Source organism: Staurois parvus, unplaced genomic scaffold, assembly GCF_062004578.1.
Source record: "Staurois parvus isolate SC_StPar_1 unplaced genomic scaffold, SC_StPar_1.0 ptg000081l, whole genome shotgun sequence".
NCBI classification, from domain to species: Eukaryota; Metazoa; Chordata; class Amphibia; order Anura; family Ranidae; genus Staurois; species Staurois parvus.
Genome location: NW_028317877.1, coordinates 13,200,203 through 13,218,396, shown reverse-complemented (window position 1 = coordinate 13,218,396; position 18,194 = coordinate 13,200,203). Strand labels below are relative to the sequence as shown.

The 18,194-nt window shown below is 40.1% G+C and overlaps 1 protein-coding gene across 3 annotated transcripts in view; it reads left to right on the top strand.

The window, feature by feature from the left end:
- Positions 1-18,194, top strand: part of RIN2 (Ras and Rab interactor 2) — a 272,461-nt gene that overhangs the window by 128,630 nt on the left and 125,637 nt on the right. For 2 of the 3 annotated variants that reach the window (XM_089669793.1, XM_089669794.1), the window contains exon 3: positions 7,552-7,652. In XM_089669793.1, coding sequence (XP_089525919.1) covers positions 7,552-7,652 — 101 coding nt within the window. Of the gene's footprint in view, positions 1-7,551; positions 7,653-11,753; positions 11,885-18,194 lie in introns of all 3 variants that reach the window. The other variant, XM_089669795.1, reaches the window with a different exon arrangement.

Sequence of the window (18,194 nt, the reverse complement as noted above, 5' to 3'; positions counted from 1 at the left end):
TGAAATTTTGGATCACTCTTCTTTCTCCAACTTCTTCAGGTCTCTCAGATTGGAAGGGTTCCTTTTCCCAACGCCTGTTTTGCGATCTCTCCACAGGTGTCTATGGGATTGAGTGGAAACGGACAAAGCCTTGTGTAAATGGACTCTCTGTTTACACCCAGCTGCCTCTGATCCAGTCCACTCAAACGGAAGAGGATGCAGCCCTCCTCCATTCATCTTTTTTTTTTAGCAGGCTTAATCTGAGTCTCAAAGAAAGAAAACACATCAAAAAGTATTCAGGTGGCGCATAAATCAATTATCAGTGCAGAGACCTCTTATAAAAATATATAAATAAAATAAATAATATTTTGCACATAAAAAATAATTAATGAAATAGCGAAAATTAATGATATTCCAAAAAGAAAGTCCAAATGAATCTGTCCACAAAACAATCACCCCGTGAGGAAAGCTTGTGCAAAAATAAATACATTAATATATGTGCAGTGCTCCCCTCTCAGGTGTGCACTCACCAAAAAGTGTTGCCTCCCACTCTCATGGTTGGCACACTAGGCTTTAATGGATGATTTTCCAAGAAATTAATCAGACCACTGTGATGTTTTATTCTCCTTAATCTTGAAACATTGGAATCCCAGGACAAGCTCTCCCAAACTCCAGCACACAAATTCCTCCTCCCAATGATCCAAACTCAAATGACCATGTAGGAGAAAAAAAACCGAGAAAGGCCCAAATGGTGCAGTACCAACTAAACGATTCTTTATTGCTACAATAGAGTGCCACTTACAAGATGAAAATAAATGAAAAGCCCAAAGATGGTAGCTTTAGTAACCTCTTAGTGTAAGGAAAGCCGAATCAGTGCTCTCACCATCGCCGGCCTTCTGTCTCAGATGCTCCCGCATCACTTCCGGTTCCGGGTAGCGTCACTTTTGGTCGTCGCACAGCCACGCCCTGACGCGTTTCGTCACTCCTGACTTAGTCATAGGGGATCCCAGTCCATTTACACCCGCCTGTCCATGGACCATCCGACCAGTTAGGTCTGCCTGAAAAACTGACAGGCGGACCTGATTAGATCTGATTGGTAGGTTGCACAGTGGTGGTTATAAACTGGGTGCTCAATACGGGCAAAGTGTGTAGATTAGGATGGCCTAAAGCTGGCCATACACTAGCAGAAGAACACTCCTTCGATTTTCTAATCATTAGTGCTATCAGATCGACAGTGGCTTTGGACCACTCTGGCGATAAAATTCAAAGGAACAGAAAGACATGTGTTCGATTCCAAAAAAGGTTTTCCAAGAAATGAATGTAGTTTTTGTTAGGGAAAGTCCATTAATTCCCCAATGTTACAAGCAAGGAAGTACTTTAATCACATCATTGAATTCACTGATGAGAAAGCTTGTGTGAATGTTTGAAAATCTACAAGTGTTTGGCCAACTTTAGGTCTTATGCACCCAGCCGTTAAAACGCTGCTTTCAGGGGTGGCTGGCATTTTTTTTTTTAATGCCTCTTAAGGCGATAAGCACGTATTTACACACAATGTACAGGGGCGTAAAAAAAATGCCCCGCACTCAAGTTCCCAGGGAAGCATTTTTGCACTTTTCTACACTTTGGCCTCTTTCACACAGGGTGGACTCCACCAAGCGGATCTGCCTGCTCAGCAGGGGACCTGTCCGCTGTTCCCGCTGAGCAGGCGGATGACCAGTCCATGTCAACTCCACTTGTGCAGAGCGGACACGGACACAGCTCACTGTTCTCTATGAGGCAGTCAGATGTAAATGGACCACCTGTCCATTGACATCTGACTGTCATCTGATCCGCTAGACCAGGGGTCTCCAAACTGTTATAAACGAAGGGCCAGTTTATTTGACCTTCAGTCTTTAGGGGGGCCGGACTGTGGCCAGTGGGAGAAGAAAATGTCCTTTCATCAGTGGGAGTAAACAATGCCTCATCATTTGTATTAACGGGAGAGATAGTTCCCCATCGGTGGGAGGAATAGTTTCAAATTGTTGGTGTCAGTGGAAGGAATAGTGTCCCATTGTTGGCTTCAGTGATAATAATAGTGCTCCATCATTGGTGTCAGTGGGAGGAATAGTGCCCCATCAGTGGGAGGAATAGTTTCAAATTGTTGGCTTCAGTGGGAGGAATAGTGCTCCATCATTGGTGTCAGTGGGAGGAATAGTGCTCCATCATTGGTGTCAGTGGAAGGAATAGTGCTCCATCATTGGTGTCAGTGGGAGGAATAGTGCTCCATCATTGGTGTCAGTGGGAGGAATAGTGCCCCATCATTGATGTCAGTAAGAGGAATAGTACCCTATCATTGGTTTCAGTGGGAGGAGTAATTATTGGTTATTGGTGTCCATGGAAGGAATAGTTCCCCATCATTGGTGTCAGTGGGTGAAATAGTGCTCCATCATTGATGTCAGTGGAAGGAATAGTGCCCCATCATTGGTGTCAGTGGGAGGAATAGTGCCCCATCAGTGGGAGGAATAGTTTCAAATTGTTGGCTTCAGTGGGAGGAATAGTGCTCCATCATTGGTGTCAGTGGGAGGAATAGTGCCCCATCATTGGTGTCAGTGGGAGGAATAGTGCCCCATCATTGGTGTCAGTGGGAGGAATAGTGCCCCATCATTGGTGTCAGTGGGAGGAATAGTGCCCCATCATTGATGTCAGTAAGAGGAATAGTGCCCCATCATTGGTGTCAGTGGGAGGAATAGTGCCCCATCATTGATGTCAGTAAGAGGAATAGTGCCCTATCATTGGTTTCAGTGGGAGGAGTAATGTCCCATTATTGGTGTCCATGGAAGGAATAGTTCCCCATCATTGGTGTCAGTGGGTGAAATAGTGCTCCATCATTGATGTCAGTGGAAGGAATAGTGCCTCATCATTGGTGTCAGTGGGAGTAATAGTGCCCTATCATTAGTGTCGGTAGGAGGCATAGTGCCCTATTTTTGGTGTCAGCGGGAGGAATAGTGCCCCATCATTGGTGTCAGTGGGAGGAATAGTGCCTTATCATTGGTGTCAGTAATATTCTGGCCCGGTATGAGTAGACGGAGTAACGTGGTAGAAAGTTATTCTCTTGAGGAGAAGCAGATTTATTAATGAGTGTTGTCTATGGGCACCATTAAGACTGTCCAGTGATGTAATAAGTGCAGTGTAAGTGATACATATAGAGCCCTCCAAATTTTCACAAAGACATCACAATTCCCTCCTCACAAATATCTAAGATTAACAAATCATTTTTAGACTAGGTGCAGGGGTCTCCAAGCTATGGCCCCCCAGGTGTTGAGGAACTGCAAGTCCCATGAGGCCTTGCAAGCCTCTGACAGCCACAGGCAAGACTCCTAGAGGCAGAGGCATGATGGGACTTGTAGTACTTCAACACCTGGAGGGCCATAGTTTGGAGAGATTTGTTTGTGACAGGAGCCCAGCATGAAGTATTTGGCCCATAATCCTTTTCTCCTTTTTTATTGCCTGACAATAACACTTAACCCTTACCCAAAATGTGATATTTGAAGTGACACTAAGCTCTGCTTTAAGGAAAATTCTATTTAACTCTGCATTCTTGCCTCAAAAAGTCCCTTCTATTGCTCGCCTCCAATTTTCATTGCTGCTGAGATCTGACTTCCTGGTAGAGGTGGCTACATTTGCTCTCCATGGTCCCAATACATGTAGGAACATGGCCACCCTCTATTGTTTACTCCTGAGATGGACTATGGGATGTGTAGTGTGCATAGAGCAGTGTATGGGACCGCAGCTAACATGGACTGCTTGTTCCAAACAAATAGAAGTGCGAGGAAATGGAGAGGTTTGAGAGCTCACAGAGGACGTTACAAGGAATCTGTCAAAATTTGAGCCATGTATGGCAGGCTTTAGGTGAATACAGCCCCTAGACAAGATCGCTGATATTTCTCTCTTAACTACTTCCTGTCCGGCCCATGTAGATAAAGAGCCGGACAGGAGCGCTGCCAATGCGGGGGGGGTGTTTCTAAACGTCCCCCCTGCATCCATTGCCTGTGAACGCGTCCTAGGCACCGCGATCGCTGTACGGGACCTCTGTGTGAGGTCCTGATTCATGTGATCACTGATTGGCCAGTCAGTGATCACATGAATAGTAGTAAGCAAGATGTCACTTCCTGACAACATTGCTTACGACTAGTGAAATCTGTGAATGATCACATGGTACAAGGCTATTCACAACAGCCTTGTACCATGTGCCAAGCTGTGACCAATCACAGCTCTCACAGTATTTCTCAATGGCTGCAGGAATGCAGCCAGAGAGGAGAAATGATTGCTTTTACAGCCTTTATGGGAAAATAAAATAAAAATGTAATTTTTTTTTTTTAATTATAATTTTTGGTTATAAACTAATTTGGATTATTTTTTTTTACTAAAAAGATAGATGAATACATTTTGCCCAAGGTTTATGAAGAAAGATTTTTTATTTTCAAAATGTTTGTAGAAAAACACTTTTTTTTGTTGAACATTTTTGGACTTTTTCATTTATATAGCAAAATAATAAAAATCCCAGTGGTGAATAAATACCACCAAAATAAAGTTTTATGTGTCTCAAAAAAATGCTAAAAAATTCATATGGTTACAGTGTTGCATGACTGTGCAATTGTCATTCAAAGTGTGATAGCACTGAAAGCTGAAAATTAGCCTGGACTAGAAGGGGGTGACTTGAAGTGGTTAAAGTGTTACTAAACGCAGGACCCTGCACTCACTATATCTGGTCTCCCACAGTACACAGAACATGGAAATGCAATTATTGTAGTAAATATAAACTGCTAAATACCTTTTCTCATCAGCAGTTAGAGCAGTCTTGTGGCTTCTATCAGTGTCCAGCAGAGCACAGGTTGATCTTGTAGGAGGAGTTTTTATTCTGCTCTAGCTGACCTATGAGAATGCATAACCCCTGACCCACTGTCTGGACAGTGCTGATTGGCCCTGTGCTGATCACATGCACTCTCCAAAGAACAATAAAAAACTCTCTAGCAATACACACCCAACTGAGCATGTGCAGAGTGCCGAAGGCTCTGTTCTATCAGGAGATGAAATGGATAACGTGGAAGAAGGGGAGGATCAGAGAAGTCGGGATCAAACATCCTTTTTACACAATGCAGAGGCTTAACCCCTTAGGTTCCACAGTGAGTATAACAAGCAAGCTTTACTGCATATACAGACTGATTTTACTGTTGTGGGTTTAGTAACACTTTAAATTTCACTATCTGGTACTCCTTGCTAGTCTGTTTACTGCAGACCTACAGGCAAAAACTTCTTTACATGTCCTTGTTGCTGATTTCCTGCCTTCACTGAATATGTCATCCATCTTCTGCTTCACTAAGTAGTTGTTCTTTAAAAGCCTATTAGTTTTTAAATCAAACCGTTAATTCGCTTTGGTTTCCTGTTTGTAAAGCCGGTGGCTGCTATGCCTCTTATTCCCCCAGCCTAGGTCTAGGCGCCTCCCTTCTGTAGTTCTTTCTCCAGAAAGCAGTGATGTAATTCAGCCCAACTTGCAGTGGTGCGCAGACTGAGACTCACAGACATAATTAACATGTAAAGGCCTAGTGTACCCGCCCACATTTACTACAATTCCCTGTGGTTGATGGGAACTGTAGTTTCCTTTTGCTGCAGAGAGAGAGGAGAGGATATGATGCAATCCCTGCTGTTACACCTCCTTTTTGGCAGAACAGATGCTGTTATCTTTTGAATTACAGAGATGAAATCATGAGAATTTTCTCCAAAATAGTAAGGATTTTCAAAATGGTATTCATTTAGTGTTTTGTGTACAAATGCGTGATTTTTTTTTTTTTTTTTATTGGTGCACCAAAATGAAAATTCTTGACCAAAACAAAAAATTCCAGATGCAATTGGCTGAAAACCAAAATTGACAGTTAAAAAAAAAAATAAATTAAAAAAAAAAAAATATATATATATATATATATATTCTTTTTATATAATTGTATTATGTTCAATGTTTTAATTAAAATCATGAATTTAAATGAATATGAATATAAAAAATACATTCCTGTAACGTAAAATAACTTTTACTGAAAGAAACACAAAAATTGGACAGAAAATAAAATGAAATATATATAAAATTAAAATCTTAGAGTGTTTTTGTATTGAAATCAATGGGACACGATTTTGCATTGAAGTCAATAGGGGTGCTTTTGCATTAAGGTCAATGGGATGCAATTTTGCATTGAAGTCAATGGGACACATTTTTGCATTGAAGTCAGTGGGGCACATTTTTGCATTGAATTCAATGGGACGCATTTTTGCATTGAAGTCCGTGGGACACATTTTTTGCATTGAAGTCAATGGGATGCATTTTTGCATTGAAGTCAGTGGGATGCAATTTTGCATTGAAGTCAATAGTGGGTGTTTTTCCACTGAAGTAAGTTGGACTCGATTTTGCATTAAAGTCAATAGGATGCGATTTTACTTTAAAGTCAGTTATCATTATCAGCGCTTTTTTTTTTTCTATCAGCAAAACTCCGATAACAATATTTTTAGCCTATCATCTTCGCTGGCTGATATATCGTTGCATCACAATTTTTTTTGCTTATCCCAGTTCTTTAAAACAATTGCTCAACCACCTACTTTTTGCTGCCCGTGTCAATGAGCCCTTAGCCACATTGTTTTGTTCTCCTCTGTTCTTTTCTTTCTATGTAATCACAAAAGTGGGAAAAAGTGAAGAATGTTATTTTGAAAAGTAGAATCCCTTTGAGAAATTGAGTGTAAAATGTTACCTTTAAAGTGGTTGTAAAGGCTCAAGGTTTTTTACCTTCATGCATTCTATGCATGAAGGTAAAAACCATTCTGTATTCAGCAGTCCCCCAGCCTCCCTAATACTTACCTGAGCCCCATCACGATCCAGCGATGTCCATGAGAACCTCGACTGTCTCTAGTCTGTGCCTCCTCATTGGCTGAGACAGCAGCAGGAACCATTGGCTCCTGCTGCTGTCAATCACAGCCAGTGAGCCAATGAGGAGACAGAGGGGGTGGGGCCGAGCCACAGCTCTGTGTGTGAATGGACACACAGAGCAGAGGCTTGAGAGTGCGCCTACTCAGGTGCCCCCATAACAAACTGCTTACTATGGGGGCACCCAACAGGAAGGCGGGAGACCCAAGAATAGGAGGTTTTGGGCTGCTCTGTGCAAAACTACTGCACAGAACAGGTAAATATAACATGTTTGTTTGTTTTTTTAATGAACCTTTAGTATCGCTTTAAGTCATAATATTTAGTACCTGTGATACTTTGATCCCATAGATGTAAGGACGGTGGTTGATAACTGGTAAGGGTTTTGGAAATGCTCTGGGAAAGTATGTTATTGCCTGAGGTGGGGGGGATCTAGTGTCATTTGTTATATGTATTGTATAAAATGACGTGTTTACTTTGCTGCATCCTCTGTGCCACTGATTCATGCTCTTGTCTGATACGGGAAGTTCAGGGCGTACAGTTATGCTGCCTGTTCACAGCAAAGTGACTAAACCTGCCTGCTAACACGCCTCTCCAACCAGCTCACGTCAGTGTGTTTTGTCCTTCCCCAGCTCATTGACACCATCGCCACAGAGATCGGAGAACTGAAACAGGAGATGGTCCAGACAGAATTCAGTGTCCGAGATGAAGAAGAGCCCGACAAGTGCTTGAGGTGACTACAAAGCCTTACTTTTTACCTGTCTCAGTTTTTTGAGATTTTGTTTTTTTACGTATGAAGTTAACTAGAGCTGTTGAATTTAGTTGTTAGAAGCTTTCTGTGCTGATAGGTCTCTATTTACACAGTACTGAGTCACTATTTGCTGTTACCTTTGGCATTTGAACATGCTGACCTTTATTTTGAGCCTTTGTAGAACTTATAATTAATTAAAGCAGAAATAAAAAAAACAGAAACATTATATAAGAAAATAAATAAAAAATCAGTGCAATTTATTCAATATAACCTCTTTTGTTGGTCTCCACTTAGTAGGTTGTTGCTGAGATTTTCAGCTCTACTTTTTTCCTCTTTTATGCCACCAATGGATCATGAACAAATAATTTCAAGCATTTAGTTCACCAACCATATTTATGAATAACTCTCCTGTATTTATTTGTGAGTATTAATATTGGGTGATCTTAGTAGTTATATTTGACTGTTGAACTTTCTTAGGTCGCTTATTGTGTGATGATTGTTTTATATTAGATTTTACTGAAATTACAACATTTCATGTTGATAAGACGCGATAGTCCATGTAGAGGTGCTCAAGTCTTTTTGCATGCCAGTGAGACCTTAAGAGTTGACGTGGAATCATCCCCTTCACCAACATACCGAGGTGGAAGCCCCAAGTAAGGCTGCTTTCACACTGATCCGCTTTTGGTGCATTCTTCAGTTAACGAAGTGAAAGAAAGGCGGAAGAAAACTTCTCACTGATCCGTTGCGCTTTAGTAGTGGAAAAAAAATCCTGCTTGCTGCATTTTTGGTGCATGAGTGTTCAGTTTAAAAAAAACACACAAAAAAAAGCATCTGTCCACTGAAATTAATGGAAACTGCAAAAACGCGACGCACCTGTGGGAAGTGCTTTGTCCTGTGGGGAAAAACGCAGCACGAATGCATCAAAAAGGCAACGCACCACAGCAAAAAAGCAGCAAAAACACGTGTTTTTGATGCATTTTTCAGCGGAACAGTGTGAAAGTAGTCTAACATCCACTAAAACACAGAAAAAAAATGATCCAAATCAATGTTCCTTTTTTTTTTTTAATTTGATTTAAACAATAAAAAAAAACTCTCAATGGCACAAACACCTAATGTTCTATATATGCTGTTTTTAGGAGAACATTATCATAACTGCCATGCTCTATACTCCTATCAAAAAGTAAAAAGAAAAAAAAAACATATAGAAAAAAATGGGGCAGGCTTGATGGACCACTTGGTCTTCCTTCTGCCATTACTCTTCAAAGTTTTACTAGTAAGACACACGGATACCATGCTGCTTAGCTATATGGAGTTTTTTTCCAAATGTGTCTTTCAAACATACCAAGACTGTGTTATTGAACTATCATCATGGAATCTTAAGTGCAGAATATTAAAAAAAAAAAGTTATTTTAGAATGTTTTTAATTAATATGTCCTAGAAGAATGAAAAAGCTGAGACTCTGCTACTGCAGGGATTTTGTAACTTTGTTTGATTACAGACCCATATGAAATTCCCCAATATACTGTGTCCCTATAAATTCTCACCAGACTGTAAAAAAAAATCAGGTGGGTTTAATACCAGTAAACCTTCTCAAGATGCAGTAGTTTGATTTTACATTAAATATGGGTAGCCAAGAACAGAACAGTTGAAAGAAAATATATTATAAGGACTTAAGTATATGTGTATATATGTGTATCTATGTATACATATCTATCTATCTATCTATCTATCTATCTATACAGTCAGGTCCATAAATATTGGGACATCGACACAATTCTACCATTTTTGGCTCGATACACCACCACAATGGATTTGAAATGAAACGAACAAGATGTGCTTTAACTGCAGACTTCCAGCTTTAATTTGACATTTACATCCAAATCAGGTGAACGGTGTAGGAATTACAACAGTTTGCATATGTGCCTCCCACTTGTTAAGGGACCAAAAGTAATGGGACAGAATAATAATCATAAATCAAACTTTCACTTTTTAATACTTGGTTGCAAATCCTTTGCAGTCAATTACAGCCTGAAGTCTGGAACGCATAGACATCACCAGACGCTGGGTTTCATCCCTGGTGATGCGCTGCCAGGTCTCTACTGCAACTGTCTTCAGTTCCTGCTTGTTCTTGGGGCATTTTCCCTTCAGTTTTATCTTCAGCAAGTGAAATGCTCAATCGGATTCAGGTCAGGTGATTGACTTGGCCATTGCATAACATTCCACTTCTTTCCCTTAAACTCTTTGGTTGCTTTTGCAGTATGCTTTGGGTCATTGTCCATCTGCACTGTGAAGCGGCGTCCAATGAGTTCTGAAGCATTTGGCTGAATATGAGCAGATAATATTGCCCGAAACACTTCAGAATTCATCCTGCTGCTTTTGTCAGCAGTCACATCATCAATAAATACAAGAGAATCAGTTCCATTGACAGCCATACATACCCACGCCATGACACTACCACCACCATGCTTCACTGATGAGGTGGTATGCTTAGGATCATGAGCAGTTCCTTTCCTTCTCCATACTCTTCTCTTCCCATCACTCTGGTACAAGTTGATATTGGTCTCATCTGTCCATAGGATGTTGTTCCAGAACTGTGAAGGCTTTTTTAGATGTCGTTTGGCAAACTCTAATCTGGCCTTCCTGTTTTTGAGGCTCACCAATGGTTTACATCTTGTGGTGAACCCTCTGTATTCACTCTGGTGAAGTCTTCTCTTGATTGTTGACTTTGACACACATACACCTACCTCCTGGAGAGTGTTCTTGATCTGGCCAACTGTTGTGAAGGGTGTTTTCTTCACCAGGGAAAGAATTCTTTGGTCATCCACCACAGTTGTTTTCCGTGCTCTTCCGGGTCGTTTGGTGTTGCTGAGCTCACCGGTGCGTTCCTTCTTTTTAAGAATGTTCCAAACAGTTGTTTTGGCCACGCCTAATGTTTTTGCTATCTCTCTGATGGGTTTGTTTTATTTTTTCAGCCTAATGATGGCTTGCTTCACTGTTAGTGACATCTCTTTGGATCTCATCTTGAGAGTTGACAGCAACAGATTCCAAATGCAAATAGCACACTTGAAATGAACTCTGGACCTTTTATTTGCTCATTGTAATTGGGATAATGAGGGAATAACACACACCTGGCCATGGAACAGCTGAGAAGCCAATTGTCCCATTACTTTTGGTCCCTTAACAAGTGGGAGGCACATATGCAAACTGTTGTAATTCCTACACCGTTCACCTGAATTGGATGTAAATACCCTCAAATTAAAGCTGAGAGTCTGCAGTTAAAGCACATCTTGTTTGTTTCATTTCAAATCCATTTTGGTGGTGTATAGAGCCAAAAATGTTAGAATTGTGTCGATGTCCCAGTATTTATGGACCTGAATGTATATATATGTGTGTGTGTGTGTGTGTATATATATATACATACACACAAAAGTGACTGCAGAGCTCAATCTCAATCTTCCTGGGACTGAGATTGAGCTCAGCAGTCACTTTTGCAGCAGTTGTTTTCTTGTTCCGGGTCACAATCCTGTGCACTGTCATTTTGTCTCTTTCGGCCAGTTGACCATGTTGAGTTTGCTTATGCTGATCAGACCACGTTTTCCCAGAAACTGTATAGGCCATCATAACCTTTACTACTGTACCTCGTGACACCGCAAATAAATTGGCAACTTCAGTCACAAAGGCACCATCTAAGCAGGCGGATGATTTCCCTTTGGGGGTATCTCACCAAAAATGACATTTTTGTTCCCGGGATGCCCAAAATCTGACTTATATCTTAGTGCAGACTTCTGGGAAAATCATTAAGCCAAACACACAAGCAGGACATGACAGTTCTGTCGGGCTTTCTGTACACCATCTGTGTGCAGAATTCCTTCTGGTAGCCATATTGCATTTGCATTTTACATACAATTATAGCACAGCAGATTGAAAAGGAAAGGTCATTTTTAATAACATTCAAGTACAATATGACATGTGTCACAATTGTGTACACTATATTATTTTTTTTCATGTGCCATTTTTTTCCCCATGAAAGTGGAGATACACTTTAATAATAATTGTATATGTATACTGTATGATTGTTTACAGATGCTGTATGTCAAATCACAAGATTTAGCTGTTGCTTTTGTGCAATCGAGCCTGACAATTACTGACAATGTTACTCACATGTCATCTGACACATCAAGCCAATTTGAGCTGAGCGATCAGACATCTGGTTGGTGAGCGACCCCAATACTGCCAGTGAAAATGTTGATAGTTATTATAATTTAATGGTCAGATTATTAGTTAGATTGTAATCTAACAATTTTAAGATATCCAGTCCCACATTCCATTCATTTGGTTCCATTATCCCAGGTTAAAACCCCTGTACTAGAACTTGATGTTTGAAAAGAAATAGAGTTATTTGATTGTTTAGCAAGCTATATACTTGTCTTGAATTATCTGAAAGTGTTACTAAACCCAGGACCCTGCATTCACTATATGTGGTCTCCCACAATACACACAACATGGAAATGCAATTATTTTAGTAAATATAAACTGCTAAATACCTTTTCTCATCAGAAATTAGAGCAGTCTTGTGGCTTCTATCAGTGGTTAGCAAAGCACTAGCTAAAGCTTCTAGGAGTTTTCTTTCTGCTCTAGGAGGATGCAAAACCCCTGACCCTCTGCCTGGACTGTGCTGATTGGCCCTGTGCTGATCACATGCATTCTCCCACGAAAACAAAAACCTCTCTATCAATACACACCAAACTGAGCATGTGCAAAATGCCTACGGTTCAGTCTGTCTTATCAGGAGATAAGAGGTGGTCGCTTGAAAAAGGGGAGGATCAGAGAAGAAAGGATCAAACAGCCTTTTTACACAATGCAGAAGAGAAAACCCCTTAGATTTCTCAATGAGTATAACAAGCATGCTTTACTACATATACAGACTGATTTTACTGTTGTGGGTTTAGTAACATTTTATTATCAGAACTGACTAGCGAATGACTGCTGTGTACACCCACATATCCATTGAATGTGATAACATCTAGGTTATTGACCACAGTACAAGTAGGATGTACAGATTCCCTGCATGCTATGAACTTTAAGAACAGAGATAATCAGTGATAATAAGAAATGATGTTTGCATGTCGGACAAGTTACATAAACTGACATATTTGTCAAGTCAGCCAGATCCATTGTTTCAAACTATGTGTAATAGCTATGATGTGTGTGGCATTTTCACCGTATGTGCTCACATAATAAGATTATGAAAGCCTAAAGTAGAACTCAAGCCAAAAGGTTCTTTTTTTAAAGTGGGAAAGGCTTAGATCCTCTGTCAGATTTGAGTTACCCTCTATGTCCCCACTGGGTCCATTTCCCTTCACTTCCTGTTCTGGAGACATTACAGAAAACAAGAGGAAATCTGCCCAGGACATTTCCCCTCCCCTATTTCTCCAACGATGGTTGCCAACTTTGGGGTTTCCCTTTCTGTCTCTGTTATCTCCCATACAGCAACACAGACATCCTGACATACCGGACAGAGCGTCTCACCATTTCATATCCATGTAAAACGAAAGAGAAAAGATTTGCCTGAAGTTTTTGCTTTAAGGGAAGATAACTAGTTATATAGTGTAACTTTTTAATTATTAATTAAATTTAAATAATATAATTTAAATTAATAAAATTTCAATTAAATTATAGTTTAAAAAGTGTATTATTTTATGTGTTCACTCGATATATGGACAGTATTAACATGGTACATTGACATTATTAACCTCCCTAGCGGTCTGATTATGACAGTATTTCTGTGATCAAAGCGCTACATTTTTTTGCATGGAAATAAGTATTTTTTTTTATTGTAGGCCTGTAATTTTTAGGAATAACTCAAATCAGTCCGAACAAGAGTCTAGTAAACATCCCGGGTATGTTAAAATTTGAAACATGAAATCATAAATTATAATTTATTAAATAATCATAAAAAAATAATAATATAAAATATAAAAATATAATAATAATACATTTAATTCAATAATGTAATCAAGCCAAAAACACTGAAATTTGAAATATAGCGCCAAGTTCGCACATCACTGAGCAAAGTCACAAAATCGTTTTCAGTGTCTGATGACGAATTTCCCCACGAATCATTATCACTTAATTCTGCAAGTGGTTCTGATTTACTATCACTGTTCTCTAGCTGGTCTAAAACCGCTTTTGACCTAAAGGGACGCTTTTTGGACGCCATGGACATTTCTCAGTTTCCAGACAGAAAGAACAGTAAAAATGCAGGCAGGGCACAGGACAAAGCACTCGGGACAAAATGTATGTGAAATGGTTTGATACAGTAATGTTATGCTGTGTGATTTTAGTGTAATTAGCGAATGTCACTTTTTGACATTTTTAAATTTCCCGCCGTTCCGTCCCCCATACGTCCCAACATTGCAGGGAACGGAATCCGGAAGACAGATGCCGGCATCGGCCGGAGGAGATGTCTGGGGACGGTGCAGGGGGGACATCGCGAAGGACAAGGTAAGTGCAGAAGGGATGCCTGAGCAACACTGCAGTGTATTCCCGAGTGTATCTCGGGGTTACCGCTTGTGGTGCTGAAACTTTACCCCGAGCTACACTCGGGAATACTGCCAGGGGGGTTAAAATAGTATGTATCCCAGAACTGGACAACTACAGTCTCTGATGGCCAATATTTTTGCTGAGGTTTAGGATCTCTTTTATTAGATATTATTATTATAATACAGGACTTATATAGCGCCAACAGTTTCTGCAGCGCTTTACAATATAAAGGGAGACAGTACAGTTGCAATACAATAGCATACAAGAGGGCACTGCTCACAAGAGCTTACAATCTAATAGGGTGGGATAGATAGGAACTCATGTTTTAGCTGAGATAAATTTGACACCTTTAAGACCTCAGGGCATTTTTGCAGCCATTTTTAGGAGCATCAAGATTTTTTTTTTGTTTGTTTGTTTTTTTTACTGCTTCCAAACGCCCCTCCATGTTATCCTATGTGTCCATGCACACACAGACTTTTAGAAGCTTTTAGTGGCAGGGGCTTTTAGAGGCAGGAAAAAAACCTCACGGCCAGTGCGTCCAGAAGCAGCAGAGTTTGGGCATAAAAAACACTTGATGCTGCTCAAAGCTGCTAAACGTGCTGCTTGAGCATTAATTCATTTTAATGGCCAGAATAAATGATTTATTCTGGCCAATTAAATGAATCAGCACCCAAGACCTTGATGACTCTAAAAGCTTGTAAAAACTTTAGACGCTTTTAGGCCTCATGCATACACGGCATTTTTCCTGCTGCTTTTTTTTCCCCTTCCTTGTTATTTTATGTGTTTATGCACACTATGGTTTTAAAGCTTTTAGTGGCAAGGGCCTTTAGAGGCAGTAAAAAAAAAAAACCCCAGGCCCAGTGCGTCCTGGAGCAGCAACGTTTTGGCAGAAAAAAATGCTTGGTGCTTGCAAATGTGCCTAAACGTGTGTTAACGCTAGGTATGTTTTAGCTCTTGAGCATGAATTCATTTTAATGGCCAGAATAAATGATTTATTCCGGCCAATGAAATGAATCCGCACCCAAGAGCTTGACGCCTCTAAAAGCTTGTAAAAGCTTTGGATGCTTTTAGGTCTCATGCATACAGGGTGTTTTTCCTGCCGCTTGGATCTTCAGGTGTTTTTTTTTTTATTTTACTGCTTCTAAATTCCCTTGCATGTTATTTTATGTGTTCCTGCACACTATGGCATTTAAAAGCTTTTAGTGACAGGGGCTTTTACAGGCAGTAAAAAAAAACCAGAGCCAGTGCGTCCTGGAGCAGCAACGTTTTGGCTGAAAAAAATGCTTGCTGCTTGCAAATGTGCCCAAACGTGTGTTAATGCTAGGCGTGTTTAGCGCTTGCGTGCTAAATAATTTCAATTTCCACAATAAATTATTATTATGACCAATTAAATGAATTAACGCCTAAGCGATTGATGCCTGTAAACGCTCCTAAACGCTTGTAAAAGTGTTAGACACTTTTACAAGCATCAGTGTTTTTTTCTGCTGCCTGGCTTCTGGGAGAGTTTTTTTTAATGTCCTGTGTGCATGAGACCTTACAAGCATCAGGCATTTTTTTCTGCAAAACACTTCTGGATTCTAGAAGAGTTAAACGTCCTGTGTGCATGAGGCCTAAATGTTTGCATTGAGAGGTGCTTGCTGCTCATATTACATCCCTAGTTCTCTAAAATCAACCTTTGAGAGCCATTATCTCTATTTAGATGGCTTTATTGTGCCATCAGACTCTGGTAGTAATATTTACACATGGGGGTTGCTTTACTATAGACAAATAGTCTGTTCACTTTACAAGGCAAGTGGCCCCAGAGTTTAGTGAATGAGACAAAAATATACTCAATCACTTGCAAGGAAAATCAATAAAAATAAATTGCAGTTTTGCTTGTGTGTGATTGGTGATGGAAGTCAGCAGACCGTCATCTTATTCACTAAACTCTGGTGCAACTTCCCTTCAACGTGAACAGCCCATTTGCCTTTATTACACCAACCCCAATGTTTAAATTAAGGTTGAACCCATCTGTTACATAATCTCCTTTTAGCAGACAATATTTACCTGACATGCACATGTAAACCTGGTTTCACACTGGTATGCTGCAGTTTACGCACGTGTATCTGTGATTTTTACTTTTCACCTGCATTTTTAGCTGCAGTCCCATACGCTTTCTATGAGATTGTGTGTTTTTGCCATGTTATTTGAAAACGTGGCAAAAATGCTTGACCAAATAGAATTCTATGGGACCGTGGCAAAAACCACTGGTAAATTGCATGAAAATCGCAGATACACCCATACTGCGGCCAAACCGCAGCATATCAGTGTGAGACCAACCTAAAAGCAAATAAAACAAGCCATACATGACCTCTCTAGCTGCTTTAAATGTGAAGTTTTTCATTCTTAACCATCCTTAAAGATCACAACAAAGACTCCAGAGTTGGTTTCTAACAGCTTAGAAACATCGGCTGGAAAAAAAAAAAATCTACAAATTTAGTGTCTGTGCTGTGAACTTTGAAAATGTATTCCTCCACAATGCTTGTGCTTAGAGAGGCAAATGGGGGAATATTTCAAAAAGCTTTTATTGCTTTTTCAGAATATGTACCATATTTGCCTGCGTATAAGGCGACTGGGTGTATAAGACGACCCCCTAAATTTCCAGTTAAAACATAGGTTTTGGGCTATACTCGCCATATAAGACTACCTCCCTTCTGAGCCAACACCATTTTAAAACATCAGATTTGAGTAAATATACACCCACTAATCTGTCAGCCCGCTGGATGTGCGGTAATACTGTATGTACCGTAGCTTCGGCTACATACAGTATACAGTTATACAGTATACCGAGCTGAGCCAAGCTGGCTAAAAACGAACTGAACCGAATTTTCCAGCGTATAAGACAACTTTTTATACTTAAAAGCATACCCCAAAAATCGGGGGTTGTCTTATACGCGGGGTATACAATGTGAACCTTTAGTTAGTTTGGGCCAAGCTGGCTCAAAACAAACATCCCTACTTTGTCATCCCGCTGGATGTGCGGTAATACTGTATGTACGTAGCTTCAGCTATATACAGTATGATGCGCTGAGCCAATCACGGCGAGCCATGTATTCTATTAATGAATACAGAGCCTGCTCGGATTGGCTGAGGTTGTGAGATCATCAGCCTGCCTCTCTGACTCAGCCAATCCGAGCAGGCTCTGTATTCAATAATAGAATACATCTCTCGCCGTGATGTGAAGCTACGTACAAACGGTATTACCGCACATTCATCGGGCTGACAAATTAGGGATGTTTGTTTTGAGCCAGCTTGGCCCAAACAAACTAAAGGTTCACATTGTATACCCCACGTATAAGACAACCCCTGATTTTTTGGGGTATGCTTTTAAGTATAAAAAGTTGTCTTATACGCTGTAAAATTCGGTAAATACTGTGCTGTGCATGGCATAGTTTACAAATAAAAAAAACGAAATACTCCATATTCAGGCCCTATGTGATATGATAAATGTTTGATTTACAAAAAGCAGATAGGCTGTTCACTTTGCAAGGGAATTTTCCCAAGAGCTTAGGGAATGTGAATACCCAATCACGTACAAGGGAAATAAAAACCAGCATTTTATGCTTGCATATAATTGGATTAAGGAAGAGGTTCACCTCATTCACTAAACTCGGAGGCACATTCCCTTGAAAACTGCAACTGCCATTGTAAAGTGAACTCCCTAGTTGCCTTTAGTAAACCAGCTCCAGTGACTGGAATCATGACTTCCTTCCCAATTAACGTATGTCTCACCCAGAAAATTACAGTGTGTGTAAATACTGAGCTGATGGCACGAGCCTGAATAAAATGTTTAGTTTTTTCAGACAAGTCGTAGTTCTTCGTTTCCAACTAACCAGAAACCTAAGTGCATGAATTTGTAATTTGTGGTTATAATTGCTGACACACTAATATTAATTCTGTACTAAGCATCTTGAATACGTCAGTTGACGTTAACTGAATTCC